The following is a 25,331-nucleotide window of genomic DNA, read 5'->3' on the forward strand; positions in this document are numbered from 1 at the left end:
TGCCAGTGGAGTCTCCCTCCTAACTGGATTAGATACCTCCCATAGACTGAACCATTTCATCTATAAAAAGCTTTAGGCTGGATTAAAACCAGGGGTGAGTAATTTGTGACCGCGTACAAGTGGTTAGATTGCAACTCTCATCAGCTTAGTTTAGAAGAGCTTCAGAACATCTTATTTGCAGGTTGCCATCCAGGCACAGGAATACCAAAGCTCACACTTTGAATGGTTGCCTCAATCATTATTGTTTATTGGGGGGGGGGGGGGGGGAGGCATGTGCTCCTTCACATAACATTGGACTCCAAGTCTCATCAGCAGTAGGCAACAAAGCCAATGGTGAGGAACCCTGGAAGTGTGAGTCCAAGCAACATCAAGTGGTGCATGATTTCCTCCTTGATATGCATCAATGAAAAACCCTTTGGAAATAATACTAATACTAATAATAATATGTTTTATTTATAAACCGCTATTCCAAATAGATCATAGCGGTGTACAAGAAAATTATAAAACAGTACAAGAAAAATCTACAATTAAGATACACTGTATCTTCAGGCTAGCCCCTGATGATGCTGGGCCAGCCTGTTCTCTCCCTCAACGGCCGAAAGATGAGTTATGGAGGGAGGGCACTCAGTCTTCAGGCTAGCCCCTGATGACGCTGGGCCAGCCTGTTCTTTCCCTCAATGGCTGAAAGATGACAGTTATGGAGGGAGGGCACTCAGTCTTCAGGCTAGCCTCTGATGACGCTGGGCCAGCCTGTTCTCTCCCTCAACGGCCGAAAGATGACAGTTATGGAGGGAGGGCACTCAGTCTTCAGGCTAGCCCCTGATGACGCTGGGCCAGCCTGTTCTCTCCCTCAACGGCCGAAAGATGAGTTATGGAGGGAGGGCACTCAGTCTTCAGGCTAGCCCCTGATGACGCTGGGCCAGCCTGTTCTCTCCCTCAACGGCCGAAAGATGACAGATAAATGTCTTACTACTCTTTGTTTTAATTTATTTTTACAGAACAGGTGCGGCTAAGACAACAGTATGTTACTCTTTTTCAATATAATTTACAATTATTTGCTTCTAGGTAACTCTTCTGTATTCACCATTGTGTACAATATTTACATGTGCCAGTTGTTTAGTAACTGGGGGGGGGGGGGGGGAGTCTCTCTATAGGAATTCAGTCTCTACGGGGTCCTCGTTAGATCTCTGAAAGCTAAAGAACACTCAGAAACTTCAGGTATTTTCTTTATATATAATCCGTATTGAAATCATATGCATCATCCTGTTCAGCAGTCAACTTGTCTATGTCAACTTGTTTACCTTGAAAAGAAAAGGAGAATGTCAGACTAACATAAATCACTTGGTCTATTTAAGAAGGTTGAATTAAATCTTGATGAAATTCATAAGTTTATTAGTACCTGTAGACAGTTCACCCAAGTTTGCATTCTTTGTTTCCAGCTCTTCAGCTGTGGTTCTGCCACTCATTATTTTATCACTTCCCTTAAAAAACAAAAAAGAGAATAATTTCAAGATGCCAACATGGCAGTGCTATTGTACAAAATTGGGGGGAGAGGAAAGACTAATACATGTGCATTCTTTCCAATAAATAATTTGCATATTTAGCAACTCATAAAAAACCCACAATATGGTTGATAATTACTTTTGCTTTATAAGAGAATTAAACACTGAATGATGTGATTGTCCAACTTAGTATGAATCTATGGTAGGACAACAATACAGGTCTGAAAGTCCTCCCTTTTTCTCTCTTTGCTGAGAATCCATAACATATTATGTCATGACCACTGACTTGGTCTAACTCTTGGTTTCTCAGGTTCACTGATTTACCTCTTCAATGTCTTCAGTATCACTTTCTCTTTCACCCCCCTCATCTTCTCCTTCCATGAAGTCCTCATCTTCATCTTCATTTTCTTCTATGTTATCTGGTTCTAATACCTCTTCTGGCAGTTCTCCGTCATCTGTTATGCCAACCGTGAAGCCAGAAGACTGAAAGACAATACTGCTTGCTGGATTTGGGTATTTGCTAGCTGTAGAAAAATGTTCATGAACCGATTAAGATGAACAGAATCACTAAGTTTGTCAATGTTTACTTGCTAATTAGCTTACTTGCTGTTCACCGCATGATCTTTGGAATAGTGGTATATAAATAAATAAAAAAACAAAAACAAATGTTGTTTGCTAGCTTTTCATTGGCCAAAAACATTTATGAAACAATTTTAAAATGGCTTTGAACAAGCTTTTTTTTTTACTCAGGGGAAATTAGGAACTCAAGTGTTTTGCTTGGAATGCTCCTAGTGGAAGAAGATAATAGAATCAGAGCTGGAAGAGACCTCAAGGGCCATCCAGTCCAATCCCCTGCCATCCAGGAACACACAATCAAAACACCCCCAACAGATGGCCATTCAGCCTCCAAAAAAGACTCTATCATATTCTGTTGAATATGTTTCCCTGTTGAATAGCTCTTACTGTGAGGAAGTTCTCTCTAATAAAGACAAGAGCTGATAGCCTTCATCAAGTCCCCACTCCCTCTACAGCCCCCAGTATTATATACACACACATACACAACTGTCCAAGGCTTTCCCCAATACTCAGGAATAGATTTGGGTGGCATAGGGCTTTGCAAGGGTATGGAGGAAATAGATCAATATCCTGTCCACGATGCAACCCACTGTCCATACGTTATGCCCAGGAATATTTAATAAAAGTACTGTGCTTATACACAATGGCTCTGAGACAGATATTTTCAAACACAGGCCACCACTGTAAACTTGTTAAGTAGAAGCCCACTGCAACTCAACCCCCTGAAGGGCCACAAGTCCCGTCCCCATCTTATACTGAAGAGTTCTTATGTATGTAAACTTTACCTTTTATGGTACTTCTGTTATCTTCTTCCAAATCATGAACCTTAAATTCCTGCTGTGCTGCTACAACAGTTTGCTCGGAAAGGTGAGGCGGCAGGTTCCATGCTGCAGGTGGTTGTGAGTGGTAACTAACTCTAGCTCTAGAAAGGAACGAGTATTGCTTACAATGGTCTCACGATCCTCATTCTCAAATGAGAACACACACACACAAATCATCCAGATATATTTTAACACAGCTCATGTCTTCCAGTTTTTGGGCTTGGTGATATTAACTACAGGTTGTCTCCCTTATCCAAAATAGTTGAGAACAGAAGTGTTTTGGATTAGAATCTTAACTCTGATTTTAAACCAGTTAAATCAATGGTTTAAATCAATGAGATGTGCTATTTGTTCATGAATTATATCCACTCATTCAATTTACATATACTGTATTTTCTGGAGTATAAGACTACTTTTTAACCCAGAAAAATCTTATCAAAAGTTGGGGGTTGTCTTATACGCTGGGTGTTGTCTTATTGTACAAGCACAGTAGAAGAAAATTCACTCACAAGGATTTGTGGAAAGAAGTGTCTTAACGCGGTCCCAATGACAAGGTGAGGGGGCGCCTCACCAGGAAGGTGTAAGTGAAGGGCGGAGCAAGCTGCAGGCGTCCGGGACGCCCAGGGTATGGAAAAAAAGAGCCGTGTTTGCGCTACCGCTCTGATAGTCTTAGAGACAGGGAGGGCTGGGCAGGCAGGGAGAGCTGACCAATCCAAGCAGTCTGTGTATACAAGTTTTCCTGCTAAGTACCTGCATGTCATAAGCATTTGAATTAAAAGTACCATTTTGAAATCAAATTTGATGTTTTTTAAATTTTTATTTGGTGTGCGTTGGAAGAGGGGTAGTCTTATACGGTGAGTATATCCCAAACTCTATATTTTAACTAGAAAAGTTGGGGGTCGTCTTATATGCCGGAAAATACGGTATTAAATTGCTTGCCACCCCTCTGCCTCCTTGTTTCATAAAATAGCTGCCTAATATTGTTCACTTGGTTCCTTCAACAGTTTCTCTTCCTTAGCCGCAATGTGGTCTACTTCATTCCAAGCAAATGGTAAATAAAGTTAAATAAGTACTTACCCTGTCCAATCAGAGAGAAATAATTTAGCTGCACTCTCTGTGTCAGCAAGACCACCCTTTTTGAGCATTCCCCTCTTCCGAGCAAGTAGAGTTAAAAATTCCAAAGTGTTTCTGTAATCTGGCATGTTGTAGTGTAGCATTATCTGGGAACGAAAAGAGCAAAACCTCAAAGAAAGAGTATCAGATTCTCAGATGTCCTGGTAAATAAATTTGTACTTTTCTAGTCCAGGGCCTTCTACAAAAAGAAAAGCATGCTTTTATTCTAGTTTACATATCTGGAGCCATTATTGTTCTGCGATGACAAAAATCAGAGTTCGAGCAGAAATCCTTTGAAAGCACCATTAAGCACAGAGCAAGATCAGAGTTGGATCTGATGTCTTCATTGAACATTAAGACATGACATGTATCCTCATTTCTCACTTTGTTAATATGGCAACAAGCACAAATCCATTCAGTTTAATGACAAGACAGATAAAAATGCTGCATTTACTTGTGTAACTTAAAGACAGATTTCAATTCCATGAACTACCGTATATACTTGTGTATAAGCTGACCTCATATATAAGTAAAGGAACAAAATTTTGATATGACTCACGGATAAGTTGAAGATAAAACCTAGGGATATGTGAAAAAGGATGTAAAGGAGGAAACAGAGGAAAATGATACCAAATAACTTACAAAATTCTGGCAGGCATAACCATTTGTGTTCACCCTAAAGGTGGATGGATGGGGAGGGAACTATGGTAAATCATGACTATGATGTGGGGAGAGGCGACCCTAGGTGCGCACCTGTCAAAAAGTATGTAAAGACTAAGCAAAGAAAATTGTGACTACATTAGCAGTGTTTACAGCCTTTAATTTTAATGTGGTAACTTTGCCTGATTTTAATCCAGAAAAGCATACACAAATGTCTCATTCAAATTCTAAAAGCCGGATTATTCATTGCTGGAGCCCTCTTCCCTGAGTAGAATAGCAAAAGGTGAGGGCTTAGTCCTTCCCAGGAGAACCTAAAAGAAGCACTGTACCCTTTTAGTGTCTCAGCACTCCTTTGAGAGGAACAACCAATGAGTTTTCGCTGCTGCCATTTTCCCATTCAGGCATTCAGAAAGGCTGGTGACAGCCACGAGGTCAGAGCTTCTTTTAGGTTCTTCTGGAATAGACTAAGCTCTCACCTTTTGCCACTCTACTCAGAGAAGAGGATGGTTCCTTTTTTGATAAGAGTTAATGTACAGTATTTACACTGACCCATGGGTAAGTCAACTCAGTTTTTTTAGGCCATTTTTTTTACTTATACACAAGTATATAGGTTAGATAACTGGTCATGGCAACAGCATTTTATTTGGGCTGCTGCCCAGAGCTGACTAGACAGCAAAATTTAATACACCAGAGGCCAAAAATGTATTAGCATCTACAAATTAGTTTTACCTGCTGCTTGCTGCAGTGCTTCAGAATAGCATCGATGGAATTAACTAAGTTTTCACCATCATAGTCTGTAGTACTTCTCAGTGCCAGCACAAGAGCCGAGTTGGAAGGTGCTGCGATAATACATGGACTATCTAACATCTTGATATTTTTGTCAATGTGAACGATTTGCATATATCTTCAAGAAAACATAAATATAATGAAAAGCAGGCATTCACCCATCACCACAAAGTACTTATTGGGTCAATAAGCATATCATAAAGAAACAAGATGTCCAGGTTGACTAAGTAGAGATGACCCAGCAAGTCAACTGCAAGACTGTCATTGACAGTATAATTGAAACTATAATCCTGGTAGGCATTGGGATACCTGAGCTGTAGTCTCCATGTCACTGATGCGCTTTACTTTTTCTTCTATAAAAAAGTGAGACCAAGTACACTTAAACCTATGTTTCACAACTAGCAGTACTTTTCCTTTGACAACCTTCAATCAAGGGATATCACCCTCCTCCCACTTTTTAAGGAATATTATTTTCAATATTTTTCATTAGCAATACAAACTGGATATGCTATGGGAATGATTCTTAAATATTACAGGTGCTATAAAACAACTTCATAATACATCTCCCTAATGTATACTGCTGAAATGCATCCATTTTATCTAAAAACAAAGATTAGAACACCAAAAATTAGATGACTGTACAGTTTTACAGAAGGGGGAGGTAAAACTAGAGGAAAGGCAAGTAATTAAACATATTGTTTCATAAAAGCAAACTAACTTAGTGAGGCCTCTATCTGGTCCCACGTTGCAGGCACGCATTTCTTTCAAGCTATTGATTATACTGCTTTTTCCCACATTAGGGAAGCCTGTGATACAAACACAAAAGAATAAAGATGCATTAGTTAAACTGATATATAAATATCTGAAGGGAAATATTTTGAACAGGAAAATATTTAGGAAACACATCTGGGAGAATGAATGACATCTTCCTTATATTACATACCAGGAAGATGAGGAAAGGCGAGGAAGGTTATGCTATAAATTCAATCCCCTCTTTTCTTCCTTTGCCTGCCCCTTGCAATATTACGAGGATGCAAAGCAGTCAGTATGACGCTGCTATCTCAATTTTTTTTGGCAACAACTTGTTTAAAAATATTTTAACATGTGTGTTTTGAATATTAGCTCTACTTTTTTAAACACTGTCCACAAAGTGAGATCAGAGTTGGATCTGAAGTCTTCACAATAATAAGACAAAAATGTGTATCCTCATTTCTCACTTCAGTAATACAACAGGATATATATCACCCACACCTAAAGGATCCAGGTGTTTCAGGCTGACACCCTAGCAGTGCCATTAAAACTTAAATTGAGGCTTTAGATTAAACAGGGGACTGTTAAATATGTGATACCACACTGCTGATGAAAATGAGTTACAGCTGTCAAGCATGTATAAAAATCAAGCGAGCGTTGGCACAGAGAAGAGTGTGTACTTACCTACCACACCAACTTGTATAGCTTTCTCTTTAGTTGTACTATGCTCTTGAAGTAGTTTTAGAAGGCATTCACTTCCAAAGCACAAGCTTCCTCTTGTTAACTCAGTATAGGCATTATGTCTTTTGGTGTGTTTTTTTTCTCGCTGCAAATTTAAATTAAGATTTTAAAAGCTGTATCAATGAATATGAATTCTACAAGTAAACGTGACTTAACAGAATTCAAGTTACATGCTGAGCTCATGCAGCAATTGAACAAGTACTTTCACCCCAGTTTTTTCTTGTACAGTGCCCCCCATGCAAAAATACATGGACTATCGCACTGCATGTTATTAAATGTCAGTGTGAAAGCTCACGTTTCAGCATATGCACATTCATGTCACCACCACTGGATATGGGGTGTGGCAATCTGCAGGCAGTAAAAATAAAGGATGAGAATATGGATATTCAGGCGGGCCTACTGTATAATAATTCCATTCCATCTTCGCTTATACTTGCTGAGTACTTGTCTCATACTCAAGCACAAAGGTCTTAACTAAACTGTAGATTAAACTGTAAATGCTGATTGACTGGTTGACATGTTTGGCATTACTAAGGAGCTCTATAATATTAATCTACCTGTATAAATACAGGGTTACTCCACACATTTCAGAAATATGATTGGTGATAGTTCTCAACTAGGTATATATACAGGAAGAGGCCAGACAGACAAATAAATACGAGATGACAGGATGCCTTTACCACAGTTTTATCTTTTAGCTGAATTGCAGATTTAAAAGCAACAGTTGGAAATTCCTTATTCAAGTAAATCAGCCATTTCTCCAAGTTCTCTTTGGGTACCAGATCTGGGGGAAAAATAGAAATTAGCTGTTGTTCACATTGTGGTGATGATGTCAATATTTCATAAAATAAAAGCACTACTTCTGCAATAAAACTACCATTAAAGGTTAAAAAAAACCCACCCAGAAACAATTTCTTACTGCAGGGAACTGTGAGCTCAGAGTTGGATCTGACAGTCTTCAGAGGCATGTCAGTATGTTCTTGCATTTTCCTCATAGCTCACCTTCACTAGAAAATGATCAGCATTTACAATGTAATCTACAGTTTAGTTAAGACTTTTGTGCTTGAGTATGAGACAAGCAAGTTCTAGTGAAATCTTATCAACGGCATCTCAATCCCAACACTCATTAACTTGAAACTAAGTATCATTGTTTTGTAATTAATGTATTTCTAAGCAAGAACTTCTACAGAAGACCTGAACACTTTTGAACACTTAAAGTTACTGAACACAACATGGCTTCCACCAAAGTAAACACACACAGACCACCATTCAATTCAGCTATATGTAGCTCTAGCCTTTGTGTGTTTTTATAGAGGCAATAAATACTTGGGTTCCAGAGTCTATTAATAGAACTGTTAAGTATCTATAAAGTTTAAAAAATTACCAATTTTATTTAAAAGCAACAGTAGTTTCTTCTTTCCATCTGTCTGAATAATAAGTTGTTCCACTTGGGGGCATCTACAGCCTAAAGGATCTCTAGCATCCAAGACTTCCAACACTATATCAGAAGCCTCAATCACCTGGAAAATAACAGGGAAGATGCATATTTCAGACTACTGATTTAAATTCATACAAATGTGCTTCTACAATCATAAAATCTACACTGTTATTTTGATGTGACAATCATTTTGGATAACAGTAATGCACTTATTAAAAGGACACACTTTCCAGCACAGCTCAGTCTAGTATCACTTGCAAAGCATGACTTTTACCATTTTCTACAACATATAAAACTGGCAACCATTTTCTGCTGTGGTGAAAAGAGACAGATATCACAATTTTCAACACAAGTTGCGCTCAGTTAAAAACAGGGGAATACTGAGACCCAATGAAATATTATACATTACAGCAGAAATAAAGCATGGGTAGTTTTCTCAGATGGGACCCAACTGGGAAACCTATGTAAAATCCAAGTTATAATCAACAAAAATTATATAATAAACAACCATTTGAATTTTAAAAAGGCTGCACACCTCAAATGTATACAATACCATGCTTGCATCTAAAAAGCTATCTATGTACTATGTACCAAAGGGAAACAAGTATCAGACCTCAGAAAAAGAAGGCTAAGTATTCTTACCTTTTTAAGTTCTTGGCAAAAGGATTTCTTTGAATTTTTAGCAACCTGCTGGTTTGACTTTGTTTTTTGTTTTTTGGTTGATTTCTAAATTAGATAAGGATATAATAAAATTCAGAAACTAGGAACTTATAACCAAAATGATAGAAGTAGCAAAAAATTATCCAAGTAACTATTGTGTAGAATCATTTTTAGTCCAATAACATGTCAGTTATTAAAATGAAAATTTTTTTAAAATTATTGGTTGTTATCCAAAACCATACATGTTTATGATGAAAGCAAACTAGCTATTTTGGGGAGAAATAAAGGAAGCACCACTGACAGGTTAACCCCTTGAGGCAAGATAATGCAAAGCAGGGATGGAGCATGCTGACTTCATGTATACCAGCTAAAGTAGGAAATTTGTGAGCGCAGATTCATTTCTTCCTCCCTCAGAGCTGAAGCCAGCTGCTTATTCCTCATCTGAACTGCCACTCATTTCTTCTCCTCCCCACCAATAAGCAGCAACAGGGGCCATTCCCAGGGTTTGATATCAACTGGGACAGGGAGAGGACACAGGTGGAGCATTACACTGGCCAGTGTAGGCTCTGAGTTACTATGCCCTGTTGTATCCTGAAGTGTGTAGAATGAGAAGTTGTGGATGAACATCCAAACTGAATACTTTGTTTATTACTGGCTCACTAGGGAAACCCAGGTGTTAACCTGAAAATGAGGAGAACTGCAGACACCCCGCCTAGTACAGATGTATGAGCTCTAATGCCACTATACCAAAAATAACAAGATTTTACAACTTAATGGAACACCTTTGTTTTATCATCTCAGTTTCTGCCTGAAATGCAGTCTCTGAATGCATACCTTTTCACCAGGTTTTATTTCACAAGCATCCTTTTTATTTTTTTCTTGTTTACGTTTCTTTTCTAGCTCCTTCTGCCGATCAAGTTTTTGCTTTTGCTTCAGTTCTTCACGCTGTTCACACCGGGGGAAAAAACCACACATACACAATTATACACAGAAAGGATTTCTTTCCACACTTAGCAAGGCACCAGCTGCAACTAATTACTCAGAATTTTACTGCAGTATTATGTATTGTTGGCACACCACAATGGGAACCAAGAAAAATAAAGCATGTAGCCAGTCAGTGGTAATGCTACAAACTATGAAAAATGGAGGAGAAAATATCTGATGGCGTTAGAAGTAAAAGAGAGAATTTCATCATACCTGGGAAACATGAAACACAGAAGTTGTAAGGGAGCATAAACGACATGCTTACAAATACTTAATGACTGTTGCACTGATGCTGCAACAGAAAAAAAATGCAAAACTCAGTCCACATTCATCAGATTTTACTATTCAACCCAAAACTCATTCAACTTATTAATTAAATTTTTTAAGTTTAAGTAAGCCATACTTTCTAGACAGTTGCTAGCACAACCACTGATAGCAAATGGGATTCAATAGTGAATGGAATTTCCATAACAACATAATGTGGAGCCATCTGTTTTACCCTTTGCTTCCTTTGCTCAGCTTCTCGAAGAACCTCTTCTTTAAAAGGCGCAGCATTGGGAATTCCTAGATCTTTCTTTGGCTTTTTGTGCCCACGCTTCTTGGCTTCCTTCCTGAGTTTTCTCTTGTGTTCTCGTACCTATAATCAATAACAACACACTGTTGCTAATAAAATTGCTTTCCTGGCAACTCTCAGCATAAAATGTCACAGTTTCTTTATGAGGACAACTTTTCAATTAATTTTAAGTAGAAAAACCAGAAACTCTGGGAAATACCGGGAAACAAAAACTCAGGTTTTATGGTTCAGAATCAGAAAACTCCTTTTCATGACATGATTTTACTGACTCAAAAAACCAGGAACATGTGAATTATCTTGCCATACATATGCAAGAATTTAATCCAAGATGGATTTCTGAATCTAACAGATGCTATCATTTTCAAGAAAGGAGCATACCACGGACATGCTTGAGCAAATTCAACCATGTGTATGTGTGCCTCTTGACATATGGCAACCCCATGAATTTTTCATAAGTGTTTTCTTACTCAGAAGTGGTTTTGCCTTCATATAAAAAATGCTACTTTGCAACTCCTAAATATTTTTTCAGTTATATTTTATTGCATCATTCAGTCTGCAACATATATTAACAAAGACATACAATACCAGACTAACATCACATCCATCCAATACATTATAAAAGACATATAACATAAATATTTTAACTTCCCTTCATCGATTCCACCGTGTTCCTTATACATGATCTATCTTATATATGTATAGATTTGTATAATTCTACTTAAGTCTCCAATTGGGTTTTAAATATATAGATTTAATTAGTTCCTCTAAATCAAATATATAATTGTGCCAATCTATTTGTTAAGTATTTCTTTAACTACTAATAATGGTGTCTTTCCAGTGTTTTTTCAAGTAACTATTTCCCGTGCTGGTTTTCTATTGCTTCCTCAGTTATTCCCAATAGAAAAACGTCAGTGGAAAGGCTGTATCTATTTGAAGATCTTTCGTTATTATATTATGAACTTCCATCCAAATATTTTTTTGCTTTGGGACATGTCCACCATAGGCGGTAATACGAATATACTATATGGGAGCAATTCCAGCAATTAGTTTTAGTACCTTTGTATATTTGAGCAATTCTTCGTGGCAACAAATGCCACGTATATATCATTTTGTAATTGTTCTCTCAAGTCTAGGCACTTACTATATTTCATTCTGATTCCATATTTTCCCCCACTGATGGTATTTTATATTATGCCCTATTTTTGTGTCCATTTAATCATGCTGTTCTTGATTATCTCCTCTTCCATATCCCATGGTAATAATAACTTTTATCATTCTGAAATCATGTTTATTTCCTGACTTTGCTATTTTATCCCATCCTGATTTTTTAGTTTGTATTCTGTCTTGTTTTATGTCCATTTTATACCTCTCTTTAAATAACGTCTATACAAATACCAATGGCATCTTATATCTGTATGGTTTAATTCTTCCTGTGATTTTATTTCTAAGTCTAACTCGTATAGAGTATAATGAGAACTTGGGGCAATATAATATAGTATATTTGCAATTTTGCTTTTATAAAATTAAGGATTTTCTGTTTTAAAATTTCATCAATATTCAAAACAGTACAATTTTGTATCCTAACTAAGTTATAAAGGAAACTTTTTGTGTTGCTATAGCAGTAAAATACATTTTAGTTTGTTAAGAAAATCAATTTTGCATGTTGACTTGGAGATGTTTATCTTACCTCAAATTTCCATTTTCTTCTCCCAAATTTTCACAAAGACTTTTTTGATGACTTTAACATTTCTTTAATTTCCCCTTCCTCCCATTCAGAGAAACAGTAATTAATGCAACAGGTCATATCTACCTTTTTCTGTATTTTATAACGTTTGTGACAGGTCATGCGCTTACTGGCTTTCTTCAGCTCTGAAAAACAGTAAAATTAACGGTTAAACCAGGGGTTGGCAACCTAAGGCCCATGGGCCGGATCCGGCCCGGTGAGGCCTCGGGACCGGCCTCAGCCTGGTCCTGCCGCCGATTGCCACCCCCGCCGCAGCTTCCGCGCCGCTCCGGGCGCCATTTTGAGTTTGGCCCCCCTAGTTGTCTCAGGGACAGCAACCCGGCCCCTGGCTCAAAAAGGTTGCCTACCCCTGGGTTAAATCAATTGCAGACAGTGCCTGTAACAAGTTAAACGACCTGTCACAACCTACTCCTCCAAAACATAGTCCATGGTCCAAAACCTGGTCTGTCCATGGAAGACACAGGATAGTTAAAAATTCAGTGCATATAACAAATAGAACTTAACCAAACCTAAATATGTGTTCACAAACATAAGCTCCAGAGAATCCACTAAGCCTTCTGATATCTACATTTGGGTTTGCAGCCTTGCTTGTACAAATTTACTCAGATATTAAATCCCAGTGAGTTTACTGGGATGCTTGTGGACAAGTATAGGTTCACAGCCACAAGTGTCTGATTAAGCAAGAGCAGAGTCTGGAAACCATACAACCGACAGTTAAAAATTGTTGCCTGGAAATCCTTGTTCCAGGTGCAGCTACACTGTAGAAATAATGCACTTTGACACGACTTTAACTTCCATGGCTCCATCCTACAGAACCATGGGATTTGTAGTTTGGTGAGGCATCCACACTCTGTCAGAGAAGGCGAAAGGCCTTGTAAAACTGCAAACCCCAGGGTTTCATAGGTGGAGCTAATTGTGTCAAACTGCATTAATCCTACCCAGATGTACCCAAGGCTAAAAGCCACTAAAAACTACAGATCCCAGGATCTCTATAGGGTGGGCCTACAGCACTTACGGCTGGGATCACACAGCATTGTTCCTACAGGGTAGACGCACCCAAGGCTAAGGACCTCGTAAAACTACAGATCCTGGGATCCCAAAGGACAGAGCTACAGCGCTTAAAAGCAGTGTCATTTCTAGAGTGTAGATGCATCCTCTGACTTGAAGGGGTGTCACACTGAGGAGGGAGCAATCTTGTTTTCTGCTGCTCCAGAGAACAGGACATGATGTCACAATGGATGCAAGCTCCAGGAAAAGAGATCCCAACTCTTATGATTGTAGGGGGTTTGGACTTCAGCTCCCAGGATTCCTGGCTGTTGGCCGATCTGCCTGGGGCTTCTGGGAGTTGAAATCTAACCAGATTCCTGCACTAGACTCTTACAGTGCTGCTCTGGATGCTGCCTCCTGCTGCTGCATTCTGGGATTTGCAGTTTAAGGAGGGGCCTTTAGACTCCTCAGCCAGAGAGGTCTTGGGCCTCACTGAACTACAGATCCCAGGATGCAACAGGAGGCAGCCAGAGCAGTCGAAGTGGGATAGAAGCGCTATAAGAGTATAGTGCGGTCATGTGGCAGAGTGGCAAGGGCGCCTGGAGGACCAGGGTCTGGGAGTCTCTCCTTCTCGGCCCAAGGCTGCTCTCAGGGCCTCAGCCCCCTTCACGACCGAGGAGAGGCCCACATGGAGGAAGGCTCCTTGGGCCCCAGCCTGGCCTGGGAAGGGCCCCCCGGGGGTCTTCGTCGCAAAATGGAGAACAAAAGGGAGGAAGGGCCAAAGGACTCCCAGGAATGTCCATTCACGCTTCTGAGTCTGCCTCAAAATGGAGGGCCTTCGAGGAAAATGGAGGACGGGGCAAAGGAACGGCAGCTCAAAGCGTCCCTAGGAATCCCTAGAAGCCTCCCTCCCTGAGAGGAACCCCGTCCCTCCCCTCCCCTCCCCTCCCCTCCCTCTCCCCGCGGAGGCTGCTCACTCGGCCGCTTCATGGCGATGGCTGCTGCTGCGCTCCCTCCTCTTCTTCCTGCGGCTGCTCCACGTGGAATGAGGATAGAAAGGAAGGAAGGAAGGAAGGAAGGAGGCGCTCGAGGGAGCGCTGCCGTAAAGCGCCGCCCTCTCGCTCGCTCGCCCGCCCGCTCTCCTTCCCTCCCCCTCCCCTGTCGCACGCACAGCCTCGCTTGGCGGCCGAGGCTCCCTTTTGCGACAGCGGCGGCTAGAAGACGGCGGGCTCGTCGCCTGTAAGCGGCAACAGTGGCGGCGGCGGTGAGAGCGCGAGGGGCGGCCGCGGCGGCTGCGGCTGCGGCGGCGACGGTGGCCGAGAAGGGCCGCGGCTGCAGGAGCCGGAGGATCGCCCTCGGAGCAGCAGCAGCAGCAGCAGCAGCAGGAGGAGGAGGAGGAGGAGGGGCTGGCTGGGTAAGGAAAGGAGGAGGCTCGGCCAGGCAGGAGGCCGCAGGGGGATCCCTTTGTGTCTGCAGCTGCATCCACACTGGGGAGATAACCCGCTTTGGGGCCGCTTTAACTCTGGCTGGCTGAAGGCTATGGAATTCTGGGAGTTGGAGTTTGTTGTGGGGCCCAGAGCGGAGCTCCGCTCCGCTCTGGGCCCCACATCAAACTCCCAGAATTCCATAGCAAAGACTCCGACAACAAGTTAAAGCGGTACCAAACCGGGTTATCCTTCCAGTGTGGATGCAACCTCTGCCAGAGAGAGAGAGAGAGAGAGAGCGCTCTGGTGCCACACAATAAACTACAATTCCCAGGATTCCCCAGCACTGAGCCACACATAAAAAGAGGTGTCAAACTGGATTGTTTCTGCACAGTGTGGATGCAGCCCCAGTCTTTGGGCCTGAAATTCCTTAGACCCACACTGCAGAAATAATCCAGTTTGACACCACTTTAACTGCCATGGCTGAAATGCTATGGAATTCTGGGAGTTGTAGTATTCTGGGAGAGAGCTCTCTGGTGTCACAACAAACCCACTGAGAAGCCTTGGGGAAGTCACACTTTCTCAGCCTCAGAGGATAGCAGTAGCAAAGCCCTGCTGCCAAAACGTGCCAAGAAACCCCTGTGATTGGGTTGCCTTAGGCCACCATAAGTTGGAAACAACTTGAAGGCACACAACAACAACAACAACAACAACAAAGTGATAGTCCATTGTCAAGTTCTCAGCAAATTACATCCTATCTCCTGAGCAGTTTAATTTCTAGCAATAATTGTAGATATTTTCAGTCAGAATCAAATAATGATCAATAGCAAGTGTTTTAGGAGAAATGTCCCTATATCCCCTGCTACATAGGCGCCATCTGCACTGCAGAAATAATGCAGTTTGACACCGCTTTAACTTTCATGGCTCACCTCACAAAGCTACGGATCCCAGAATTCCATAGTATCAAGTTATGGCCATTAAAGCACTGCCAAAGTGTGTTATTTCTGCTGCGTAGAAGGAGCCATAACAGTTGCTGGGTTTCTTGTAGGATTCATAGAAGTGACATTTGTTCTACATGTAGCGTAAAAGGGTTTTGGTTGCTCATATGAATGTGTTGATTCAGGTTTTGTAATAACATCTAGATCTGTATTTCAGTGTGTTAATAAAATGAGTAATAGGGAGCCTTGACTTTCTTATTTGAAAGCTTGGAAAAATTAAAAATTAGAGGGTTTTTTTAAAAAAAAATAACATTTTCAAGCTCTGAAATAAGATTTTGCTCCAAATACTGATTTTGTCACCAATATGGATTCTGGGAGCTGTAAATAGAAAAGGCACTCAAAGCTCTGATATATTTATTCATTATTTTGAAATATATTGGCCACTTTATCATTTCAAGTACAAAAAGCATTATACAGTATAACAATGATATTTAACTCTTGAAACAAGCAATTCTCTTAATGTAAAACAAGAGTCAGCATACCAGTTGTTCTGTTTCTTTTAGTCAACCTTTATTAGGCATACAACAACAACATACATTTACAATAAAACTTCAGGGTCATTATTAAAATTTAAGCCATTATCTTGTTGCCTCCACCAGAAAATTGGCCATTGGCCTGGTAATACACGGCTTCTGATCATACAATCATAGAGTTGGAAGAGACCACAAGGGCCATCCAGTCCAACCCCCTGCCATGCAGGAAATCCAGATCAAAGCACCCCCGACAGATGGCCATCCAGCCTCCGTTTGAAGACTTCCAAGGAGGGAGACTCCATCACCCTCCGAGGAAGTGCATTCCACTGTCGAACAGCCCTTACTGTCAGGAAGTTCCTCTTAATGTTCAGGTGGAATCTCTTTTCCTGCAGCTTGGATCCATTGTTCCTGGTCCTGTTCACTGGAGCAGCAGAAAACAAGCTTGCTCCCTCTTCAACGTGACATCCTTTCAAATATCTAAACAGGGCTATCATATCACCTCTTAACCTTCTTTTCTCCAGGCTAAACATCCCCAGCTCCCTGAGTTGTTCCTCATAGGACATGGTTTCCAGACCCTTCACCATTTTAGTTGTCCTCCTTTGGACACGCTCCAGTTTCTCAATGTCCTTTTTGAATTGTGGCGCCCAGAACTGGACACAATATTCCAGGTGGGGCCTGACCAGAGCAGAATATAGTGGCACTATTACTTCCCTGGATCTAGACACTATACTTCTATTGATGCAGCCTAAAATCGCATTGGCCTTGTTAGCTGCCACATCGCACTGTTGACTCATGTTCAATTTGTGGTCTACTTGGACTCCTACATCCCTTTCACATGTTGTCTCCTTAAGCCAGGTGTTCCCCATCCTATATCTGTGCATTTCATTTTTTCACCCTAAATGCAGTACCTTACATTTCTCCCTGTTGAAGTTCATTTTGTTAGCTTTGGCCCAGCTTTCTAGTCTATTCAGGTCATTTTGAATTTTGATCCTGTCCTCTGGAGTATTAGCTATTCCTCCTAATTTGGTGTCATCTGCAAATTTGATAGGTATTCCCCCAATTTTTTCCTCCAAGTCATTAATAAAGATGTTGAACAGTACTAGGCCCAGGACAGAGCCCTGTGGGACCTCACTGGTCACTTCCCTCCAGGGTGAAAAGGTGCCATTGTTGAGCACTCTTTGCATTCGGCCGGTCAACCAATTACAAATCCATGTAACAGTCGCCTTGTCTAGCCCACATTTTACAAGCTTGTTTGCAAGAATGTCATGGGGAACTTTGTCAAAGGCCTTACTGAAATCAAGATATACTATATCCACAGCATTCCCTTCATCTACCAAGCTGGTAATTTTATCAGAAAAAGAGATCGGGTTAGTCTGGCATGACTTGTTTCTCTGAAACCCATGTTGACTTTTTGTGATTATGGCATTGCTTTCTAGATGTTCACAGACTCTCTGTTTAATGATCTGCTCTAGAATCTTTCCTGGTATTGATGTCAGACTAACTGGACGATAATTGTTGGGATCCTCTTTCTTCCCCTTTTTGAAGATAGGGACAACGTTTGCCCTCCTCCAGTCTGCTGGGACTTCTCCTGTTCTCCAGGAGTTTTCAAAGATTATTGTCAATGGCTCCGATATTACATTTGCCAGTTCTTTTAATACTCTTGGATGTAGTTCATCTGGTCCTGGAGACTTAAATTCATTTAGGTTAAACAGGTATTCCTGTACTATCTCTTTACTTATTCTGTGCTGAAATTCCCCTATTCTGTCCTTTGCTCCATTATCCTCAGGTTGAGCACCCTTTGCCTTTTCTGAAAAGACTGAGGCAAAGAAAGTGTTGAGTAATTCTGCCTTTTCTCTGTCTTCTGTTAGCATTTTGCCATCTTCTCCACGCAGTGGCCCTATCGTTTCCTTCTTCTTCCTTTTGCTGCGGACCTATCCAAAAAAAGCCCTTTTTGTTGTTCTTAACCTCTCTAGCAAGCCTGAGTTCATTCTGTGCTTCAGCTTTTCTGACCTTATCTCTACACTTGCTAGCTATTTGTTTGAATTCCTCTTTGGTGATTTCCCTATTTTTCCATTTCTTATACATGTTCCTTTTAAAATTTAGCTGAGCTGAAAGTTCCTTTGTCATCCATCCTGGGTTCTCGCAACACCTCCCATTTTTCTTTCTCACTGGAACTGTTTTAATTTGTGCCTTCAGTATCTCCCTTTTGAGAAACTCCCATCCATCTTGAACTCCCTTCTCCTTTAGTAATCCTGACCATGGGATCACCCCCAATATTTCTCTAAGTTTACTGAAATCCGCTCTCCTAAAGTCTAGGATGCGTGTCTGGCTATGCCTGGCTTCTCCTTTCCACTGTATAACAAACTCCAGGAGAACATGGTCACTTCCACCTAAGGATCCCATCTTAGGATCTTCAAATAGGTATTCCACTGATAACCCATCCAAACAGATATTCATTTCCAACAACCTTCTAAGCAATTTTCCTCAGAATTATATACAATGGACAAAGCAATACAATATGATGGAGAACATCTGGAGCTTGATCACAGTGACACACACGATTCAAAAATGGGGTCTACAAAGTCCCTGGTCACATTTGAGGGATGTACAACATTCAATCTTGCAAACAAAAAGGCCAGTTGTTATTTTTTAAATTCACAGTCATTGGATGTATATACGGTGAAGGCTATTAAAACCAAAAAGAGCGTATTTAAACACAAAAGGTATTTAGTTTTGTGCAAAAAAATTAGTCCAAGATATGTTTGGAGGCAAGCTGTTATAGAGATTAGATACACGTTCCTAAGATGCAGCGTGGTCTAGGGGTTTGAGCATTGGACTGGGACTCTGGAGGCCAGGGTTCGATTCCCAGCGTGGTGGCCATGAAATCCCACTGGCTGACCTGGGACAAGTCACATGCTCTCAGCCTCCTCAGGGGAAGCCAATGGCACACCTCCTCTGAACAAACCTTTCCAGGAAAACCCTATGATAGGTTTGCCTTATGGTGGCTGTAAGTGGGAAATGACTTGGAGGCACACAACAACAGGTTCCTATTAGATTATTAGGCAAAAAAATAAGTATTTCTTTTAAGGTGTCTCAATTCCGACCTTCAGATTCTCCATGTCCTTGGAAGCATCTCCCTGCACCATTTCCCCTGCAGAAAATTGACCTTAAATATGCTACATGCAGAATATAGAAGCAGATAGGAGGGAGGGTTATTTGGCAAGTGGCTGAGGGAGGTCCACAGGAAGCCACACCTAGACAATATTGTAAGAATTCGTTCTTCAGATTACTGATGCATGGATAACAGTAAAAATATGCTTATTGCCATGAAGCTGTAGGCTCACAAAATTACCAGCTAGAGCAGGGTTGAGTATGATGCAGTCCTGCAGATGTCGTTGGACTGCAGTTCCTAGTGTCCCTTGCAACTGGCTATGTTAACAAGGGCTGCTGGGGCCTGCAGCCCAGAACAACAGAAAGGCCCCATGATTCCTCAACCTTTCACTAGAGAAACAGAAACAGGATCCCTTTATTAGAGAATCAAGCTCTAGTCCAGAGGTGGGAACATTGCTGCCTGCCTGCAGACCACAGATCGCCTCCGGGGCCATTCTTGTGAACCCCAGGAACCCCCAAAGGTTGCCCCCAAATGCACTCTAGGAGGTGTGGAGGGTATTTCCACCACATTGAGAGGTCACAAATTACAGTTGGTTTTTTAAAAAAATGTTTTGCCCCAAAACGTCTTCTGGAAGCATGGGATACATTTCCACCATAGTTTGCATCCCCCTATGCTGATTTAGGCCCAGTAGAGGCCTTTTTTGAAGCAGGAAGTGAACAGCAAACAATGTCTGTTGTTGTTGTTTGTTTGTTTAACAAAGGCCCAGGAAGACACCGAAGCATGGTGAAAATGCTCTCCATACCATCACAGGGTGTTTAGGGGCAAAAATTGTGATTGGGGGGTAGGAGTAGGTGAAGAGAAACAACTCTCCTTGAACTCCTGGCGTGCTAACCCCCTAGGCCTTCTTGGCTGCCACCCCTGCTCTGGTCCTGTACTAATGAATCTAGGAGTAAGTTCCATTGAACTCATTGAGGCTATATGTCTTAGTAGACATACATGGCAGTACACTTAGGCCCAAAACAGATGGGCCAAATAGAGTAGCTTCCGACCGCTTCAAGGATGTGGGTTTTGAGGATGCACAGCCCCAAAGTGGCTAGAAGCCGCTCTGAGGTGGCCCATTTGGGATTGTGGCGGCGGCCCACTTCAGGAGTGGGCTGTCTGGTTGCTGTGGTCCTAGAACGATCATGGCTGGAGCAGCCGGAGATCACTCCTTCATGCCCGTCTGCTTGATCTCTAAATAATAGTAGAAACTACAATGTGCCCATGTCATATGCGGCTTCCAGCATACTCTGGGAGCCATGCTGGAAAGGCTTCTCCCACGCCCCGGAAGAAACAATGGGGCACGCCAGGTGCGTGCTGCGGGAACGAGCCCCATTGTTTCTAAAGGGGCTTGACTTTACACGGAATTTCTCTTACGCGGCGGGGTCCAGAACAGATCCCCCACATAAAGGAAGGGCCAACTGTAATTCAGGTTACTGTTTGGAAAAACAAGGGTATCCCCAAATACTTTGACAACACTTTGAAGGTGTGACATAAACAGATGAAACCCACCCTTCCCAGATCATTTTAATTTTAAGTCTAAAGAATCAGTACCTCTATCTTGCCTGCATTTTTAATTTTAGTTTTATTTAAATTTATTATTGTTGTTATTATTTTTGGTCATTCTCCAGTCCATTACTTCACATGGAGTCAACTTCATTGACTCAGGGAATTTACTGCTCTTCTTAAATCAAATATAAACTTTTTTTAAAAAGAGCATTGTGTGCTAACTACATATTTAAGAAGCATTAAAAACACTCTCAGCAGCTGTATGTAGATGATAAGAAGATTATATATGCTTGCTTAATTAATTTGCTGGTTTTCTAAGTATGGCTGTTGATCGTATGTTTAAACTTTAATGTATTTTCTCAATGATGTGGACATTGACCAGCCTTTGCTATTTATGAAAACTTTGAACTGCACTTGTCCCTCCACATTCTCTGGGATTAGGGGCCCCGGACCCCAGTGAATGTGGAGAAAAGGCAAATAACAAAAACACTATTCTTTTTACCTGAGAGCACACCTCTCTAGGAATCTCTAGGTCCTCTAGTGCCACTCTGTGGTCAATATCTGTTAGACGTCGACCATAGAATTGTACTGGAAGAGCTACAAATGCCTAGTGGAGTGTTCTCTCTAGGAATCTCATACGTCCTTCAGTGCGGCCTTTGATTAAAGTTGACCATAGAGTTGTGCTTGAGGACCTAGATATTCCTAGAGAGAACATATTAATGAAATCCGTGAATAATCAGATCCACAAAAGTCAACGCCATAAATGTGGAGGGACAAGTGTATTCTTTGTTGGTACACTTTAATTGTCAATCAGTAACTTGTATTTAAGCTATTTTAAACTGTGAACTCTATATACTAAATGGCTAATGGATTTTTTCTTAGAATTATATAAATGTAATGAATGCTTTTCCTGTCCAATGTAAATCAAGAGTCTGCTGTTGAATAAATAGTAATAGTATTATTGCACCCTTTGCTTACACTTTCAAAGAATGTGCTTTAAACCTAGCATTAGTCCTACCCAGCATAGTCCCATTGCAACCAGTGAGATTCAGGAGACTAACCAATCCCATTCATTTCAGTGGGTCTGCTCTAGATGGGACTGATGTTGGATTTAGATAATTATTTTGAAGTGTTTTTTTTTGTTTTTGTTTTTTTGTGGAATGTCATTTAACCTAGTATCGCTGTTCCTGCTTTTCTTTTCTTTTTTACTGTTTTGCAGTAGATTGTTTCTTCCAAATTCCTTGATTTACCTGTTCTTCCCTTTGTTCCCGTGTTTTTCTTTCCTTTTGTTGTCTTCTCTTTCAGTTTTGGCTGTACTAATACTACTGCTGACTTGGTGCTTTAAGGATTTGCCTTTTCTCAATTTCTTTACTTGCCTATCAGACATAATGAGGAGACTGGCTTTTCGTGGTGCTGGTTGTACTCTGGTAAATCTGGTAATTTACAGATAATGTGTGTGTGCTGTTTTGTCCCTCTCTTCCACACATCTCAGCTGTTTGTTTTATATTTAGCTTAACAGCCCATGCTTCTTCATTTATCTCATTCATGAGTTCTTAATTAATCCAGTTCTCTGAATATTAAATGCAGACATTCCAACCCAATCTTTGGTTTAATTTCACTGTGCCAGTTTCTTCTTTTAGTCTACACTTGTTTTGAGACAATTCTATATGCTGAGGTCTTCAGCTTTTGTGTACAGTTTAGGTCAATTAGTTCTATATGCATTTTCTACTTAGGGGCTGTGCATATCACCCCTGAAGGGGCGGCCTGTAGCCGCTTCCATCTTCCCCAGATCAGCGCTGCGGCAACAGCTCCTTTTTGCACCCTGAAAATGGTGCAATACCTGCAGTGCCAAGGCTTTAAGGTGCTCCTTTGGCACTGCGTTGTGTAAACATAGCGCCAGAGGTGCACCTTGATGCTGTGCACTGTGTGGAGCAGCATGCGGCATCATGCTGCCATGAGGACAGAGTGGGGGTGTGCATCGTATGGATACCACGCCTTGAGACTGCCTTCAGGTCGGCCTTAATGGCTGGTCTGCACAGACCCTTCGTGTAATTAGGTGACAATAAAAATAGTTAAATAGCAGCTTATGTTCTGTTTAAACTTGGAGAAGGTTCCTTCAGTTTCAGCTGTAATCTCTTCATTTTTGTTTCAGTGTTAATCAGTTTTTTAAAGTGTTTGAGAAAAACCCAAAAGTTTAAATTGAGGAGCCCTTTAAACATTGGTTTCAGCATAAAATCACAGTAGTTTATTTCTAAATTAATATTTTAAGATGGTTGGGCAACACAAATACACTTCAGGAAACTTCAGTTTGATATGATTTTCTGTGGAATGTCCATATACAGCATAGACAAATGCATGCTTTCTTGACATAATGGTCTCCAGAGAGAGTCAGTGATACTTAAGTTCTGTTGAAATCAATAATACAAGGTGATTATGAGACGCCTATGAACAACTAAATATCTTTAGATAGGAGTTATGTGTTATTTAGGCTTGCTTTGCTGAGGCATCTTTCATTGAGAAATATTTAGATGTATTTTACTACTTGAAACAGCACCTTCATTTTCTGTATTTCACAACATGCCAGGGTTGGTTGGTTTAACCATATGACTTACAAAAAGCATTCCTGTTTTTTAAAATTGATTATTCACATACACACACACACACACACACTCTCTCTCTCTCTCTCTAAAGTCTGGCTATTATGACTATTTTCTAACCTTACTGGAACAACAGTGACTGTTTGAATTAAAATATTTTAACTTTAACAGTTGATTGACAGTTGTTCATTGTTAGACTAGTCTCAAGTGTCATTTGCTTCTTTGTAATCACTTTATTTTATATAGTCTCCCCTCCATTTTTGTGGGGAATCTATGCCGCCCCCCCCCCCACAAAAATAAAAATTTGCACATATTTAAGCCCCACTGGCTTGAATGGCTGTGCACACACCATGGGCGCATATGCCATTTTAACCCTCCCCGCTTGGTGGTCCACGAAGGACTGAGACCACAAACTCAAAGTCCGCAAAAAGGGAGGGAAGACTGTAGTGCAAGAAATTCCATTGAGAAGGAAATCATTCAATTAACGCAAGTTCAATCAGAACAACTTGCTTTAAAAGAACACTTTTTAAATAACAATTTGATTTTTTAAATTAGTTTCCCCCCCAACCTTGCAATATGTTCATATAATTGGCTGTCTTTGGGAAAGGCTTGCAATGGCAGGACATGCTACATCATGTAACAAGGGGGCTGAGCAAGTGGACCAGGAAAGCTAATCCTGTGCTCTCCTGGCCTGCTCCTAACCTGGGTTGGACCCTGGGCAAGTGTGGGGATGGGCAGGTTTTTACATTCACACACACTACCATGCCACAGACCCACCACCACTGCTTACCCCTTATTTTCCTCTGCTAGTGAGAAGACCCCCATTGCCACATCTGAAACAGGGCATCTGATTGCACCCATGTGGCCAGGTGCCCCATTTCTACATCAGATGTGGCAACAAGGGTCTTCTCACTAGCTGCAATGGCAGAAGAAGGTAAGGCGGGGCAGTGCCCGGATACTGTGGCAAACAGCGGGTCGTTTTAACCTGTTCTAAGGCTCATTTGTATCAGGGTTGGACTGGGAACACCAGATTAGCATCTGTTTTGCCTGGTTCTGGCTGGTTTACCTGGTCTTGGGGTAGAGGCTGGGAGGAACACAAGCCTTTTGGCCTGTGCAGACAGGCTCAAGCACTCCTAGACATTACAGAAGGGATGGAGAATGTGTGGTGGAGCTAGTTTTGGAGACATTTCTGTGGCTAATTACTTTGTAATCCCATTAACTAGAGGAATCAAAATGTGTTACTGTTTTCTTTTGTTTTGAGAGACATTCCTAGAAGTAATAAGGAGTAAATCCAGTGTTTTCTGAGTGAAATTTTGCATTTATTTATTTATTTATTTATTTATATAGCACTGTAGATTTGCACAGCGCTGTACATAAAAACAACAAATCTAAAAGAGTAAATTGCCCCCTTTTCTTTGTCTCTTGCACTGCCTCTCTCAGATCTGAAGGACAGATCTGTTGTACAGAATGAATTCTGAATGTGCGTAGTTCTGTCAGCTGGAGCAGCCATTAATTAGATACTACTCAGCTGAAGTAATAAAAACAATATTCTTGAATTAATTTTACTTTTTCTGATCTTTTGCTGCTTCATAGCAGAGCTGCATAAATTCTGCCGCTCCAGACAGTACAGTCTACTGTGATCTTGAGGAAATGCATTCTCACCACCTTCCTGAGCTTTTGCAAAAATAGGTGGTCCTTCAAACACCTGACAGGCCAAAATGCATAACTGTCATGTCACAAATTGTTCATGCCCACTTCATAGCCACATTTGCCATAATCAGATACTTTTTTAAAAATGTCTAGAACTGAATTGTTGTGGTTGTGTATTGATCATACTTTGTCT

General features: G+C 41.0%; 2 protein-coding genes and 3 non-coding genes across 16 annotated transcripts in view; 1 reads left to right on the forward strand and 4 right to left on the reverse strand.

Annotated features, from left to right (window-relative positions):
• Positions 1 to 259: 259 nt before the first annotated feature.
• Positions 260 to 14,393, reverse strand: GNL3 (G protein nucleolar 3). Its single transcript, XM_089524133.1, has 15 exons — positions 14,314 to 14,393; positions 12,416 to 12,474; positions 10,531 to 10,668; positions 9,882 to 9,992; positions 9,030 to 9,113; positions 8,334 to 8,469; positions 7,630 to 7,733; positions 6,893 to 7,034; positions 6,177 to 6,264; positions 5,402 to 5,576; positions 3,977 to 4,119; positions 2,864 to 3,000; positions 1,827 to 2,026; positions 1,400 to 1,481; positions 260 to 1,301 (listed from the first exon to the last, which is right to left on the reverse strand). Exons 1-15 carry the CDS (start codon positions 14,324 to 14,326, stop codon positions 1,228 to 1,230), a joined length of 1,686 nt encoding a protein of 561 aa, XP_089380259.1. The 5' UTR covers positions 14,327 to 14,393; the 3' UTR covers positions 260 to 1,227.
• Positions 4,322 to 4,394, reverse strand: LOC149321552 (small nucleolar RNA SNORD19). The gene has a single exon (XR_016279601.1). It is a non-coding gene; the product is annotated as a small nucleolar RNA SNORD19 (small nucleolar RNA).
• On the reverse strand, positions 6,602 to 6,673 carry LOC149321553 (small nucleolar RNA SNORD19). Its single transcript, XR_016279600.1, has one exon. It is a non-coding gene; the product is annotated as a small nucleolar RNA SNORD19 (small nucleolar RNA).
• On the reverse strand, positions 7,873 to 7,949 carry LOC149321554 (small nucleolar RNA SNORD19). The gene has a single exon (XR_016279599.1). It is a non-coding gene; the product is annotated as a small nucleolar RNA SNORD19 (small nucleolar RNA).
• A 256-nt stretch (positions 14,394 to 14,649) lies between the features above and the next one.
• Positions 14,650 to 25,331, forward strand: part of PBRM1 (polybromo 1) — a 77,598-nt gene continuing 66,916 nt past the window's right edge. For 3 of the 12 annotated variants that reach the window (XM_089524217.1, XM_089524234.1, XM_089524252.1), the window contains exon 1: positions 22,265 to 22,318. In XM_089524217.1, coding sequence (XP_089380343.1) covers positions 22,280 to 22,318 — 39 coding nt within the window. In that variant the 5' untranslated portion in view covers positions 22,265 to 22,279. Of the gene's footprint in view, positions 14,751 to 22,166; positions 22,319 to 25,331 lie in introns of those variants that run through there. The other 9 variants (XM_089524189.1, XM_089524262.1, XM_089524198.1 and 6 more) reach the window with 7 other exon arrangements.

The sequence above is a fragment of the Sceloporus occidentalis genome, unplaced genomic scaffold (assembly GCF_023333645.1).
Source record: "Sceloporus occidentalis isolate IW3139 unplaced genomic scaffold, rSceOcc1.0.p SCAF_1, whole genome shotgun sequence".
Taxonomy (NCBI): domain Eukaryota; kingdom Metazoa; phylum Chordata; class Lepidosauria; order Squamata; family Phrynosomatidae; genus Sceloporus; species Sceloporus occidentalis.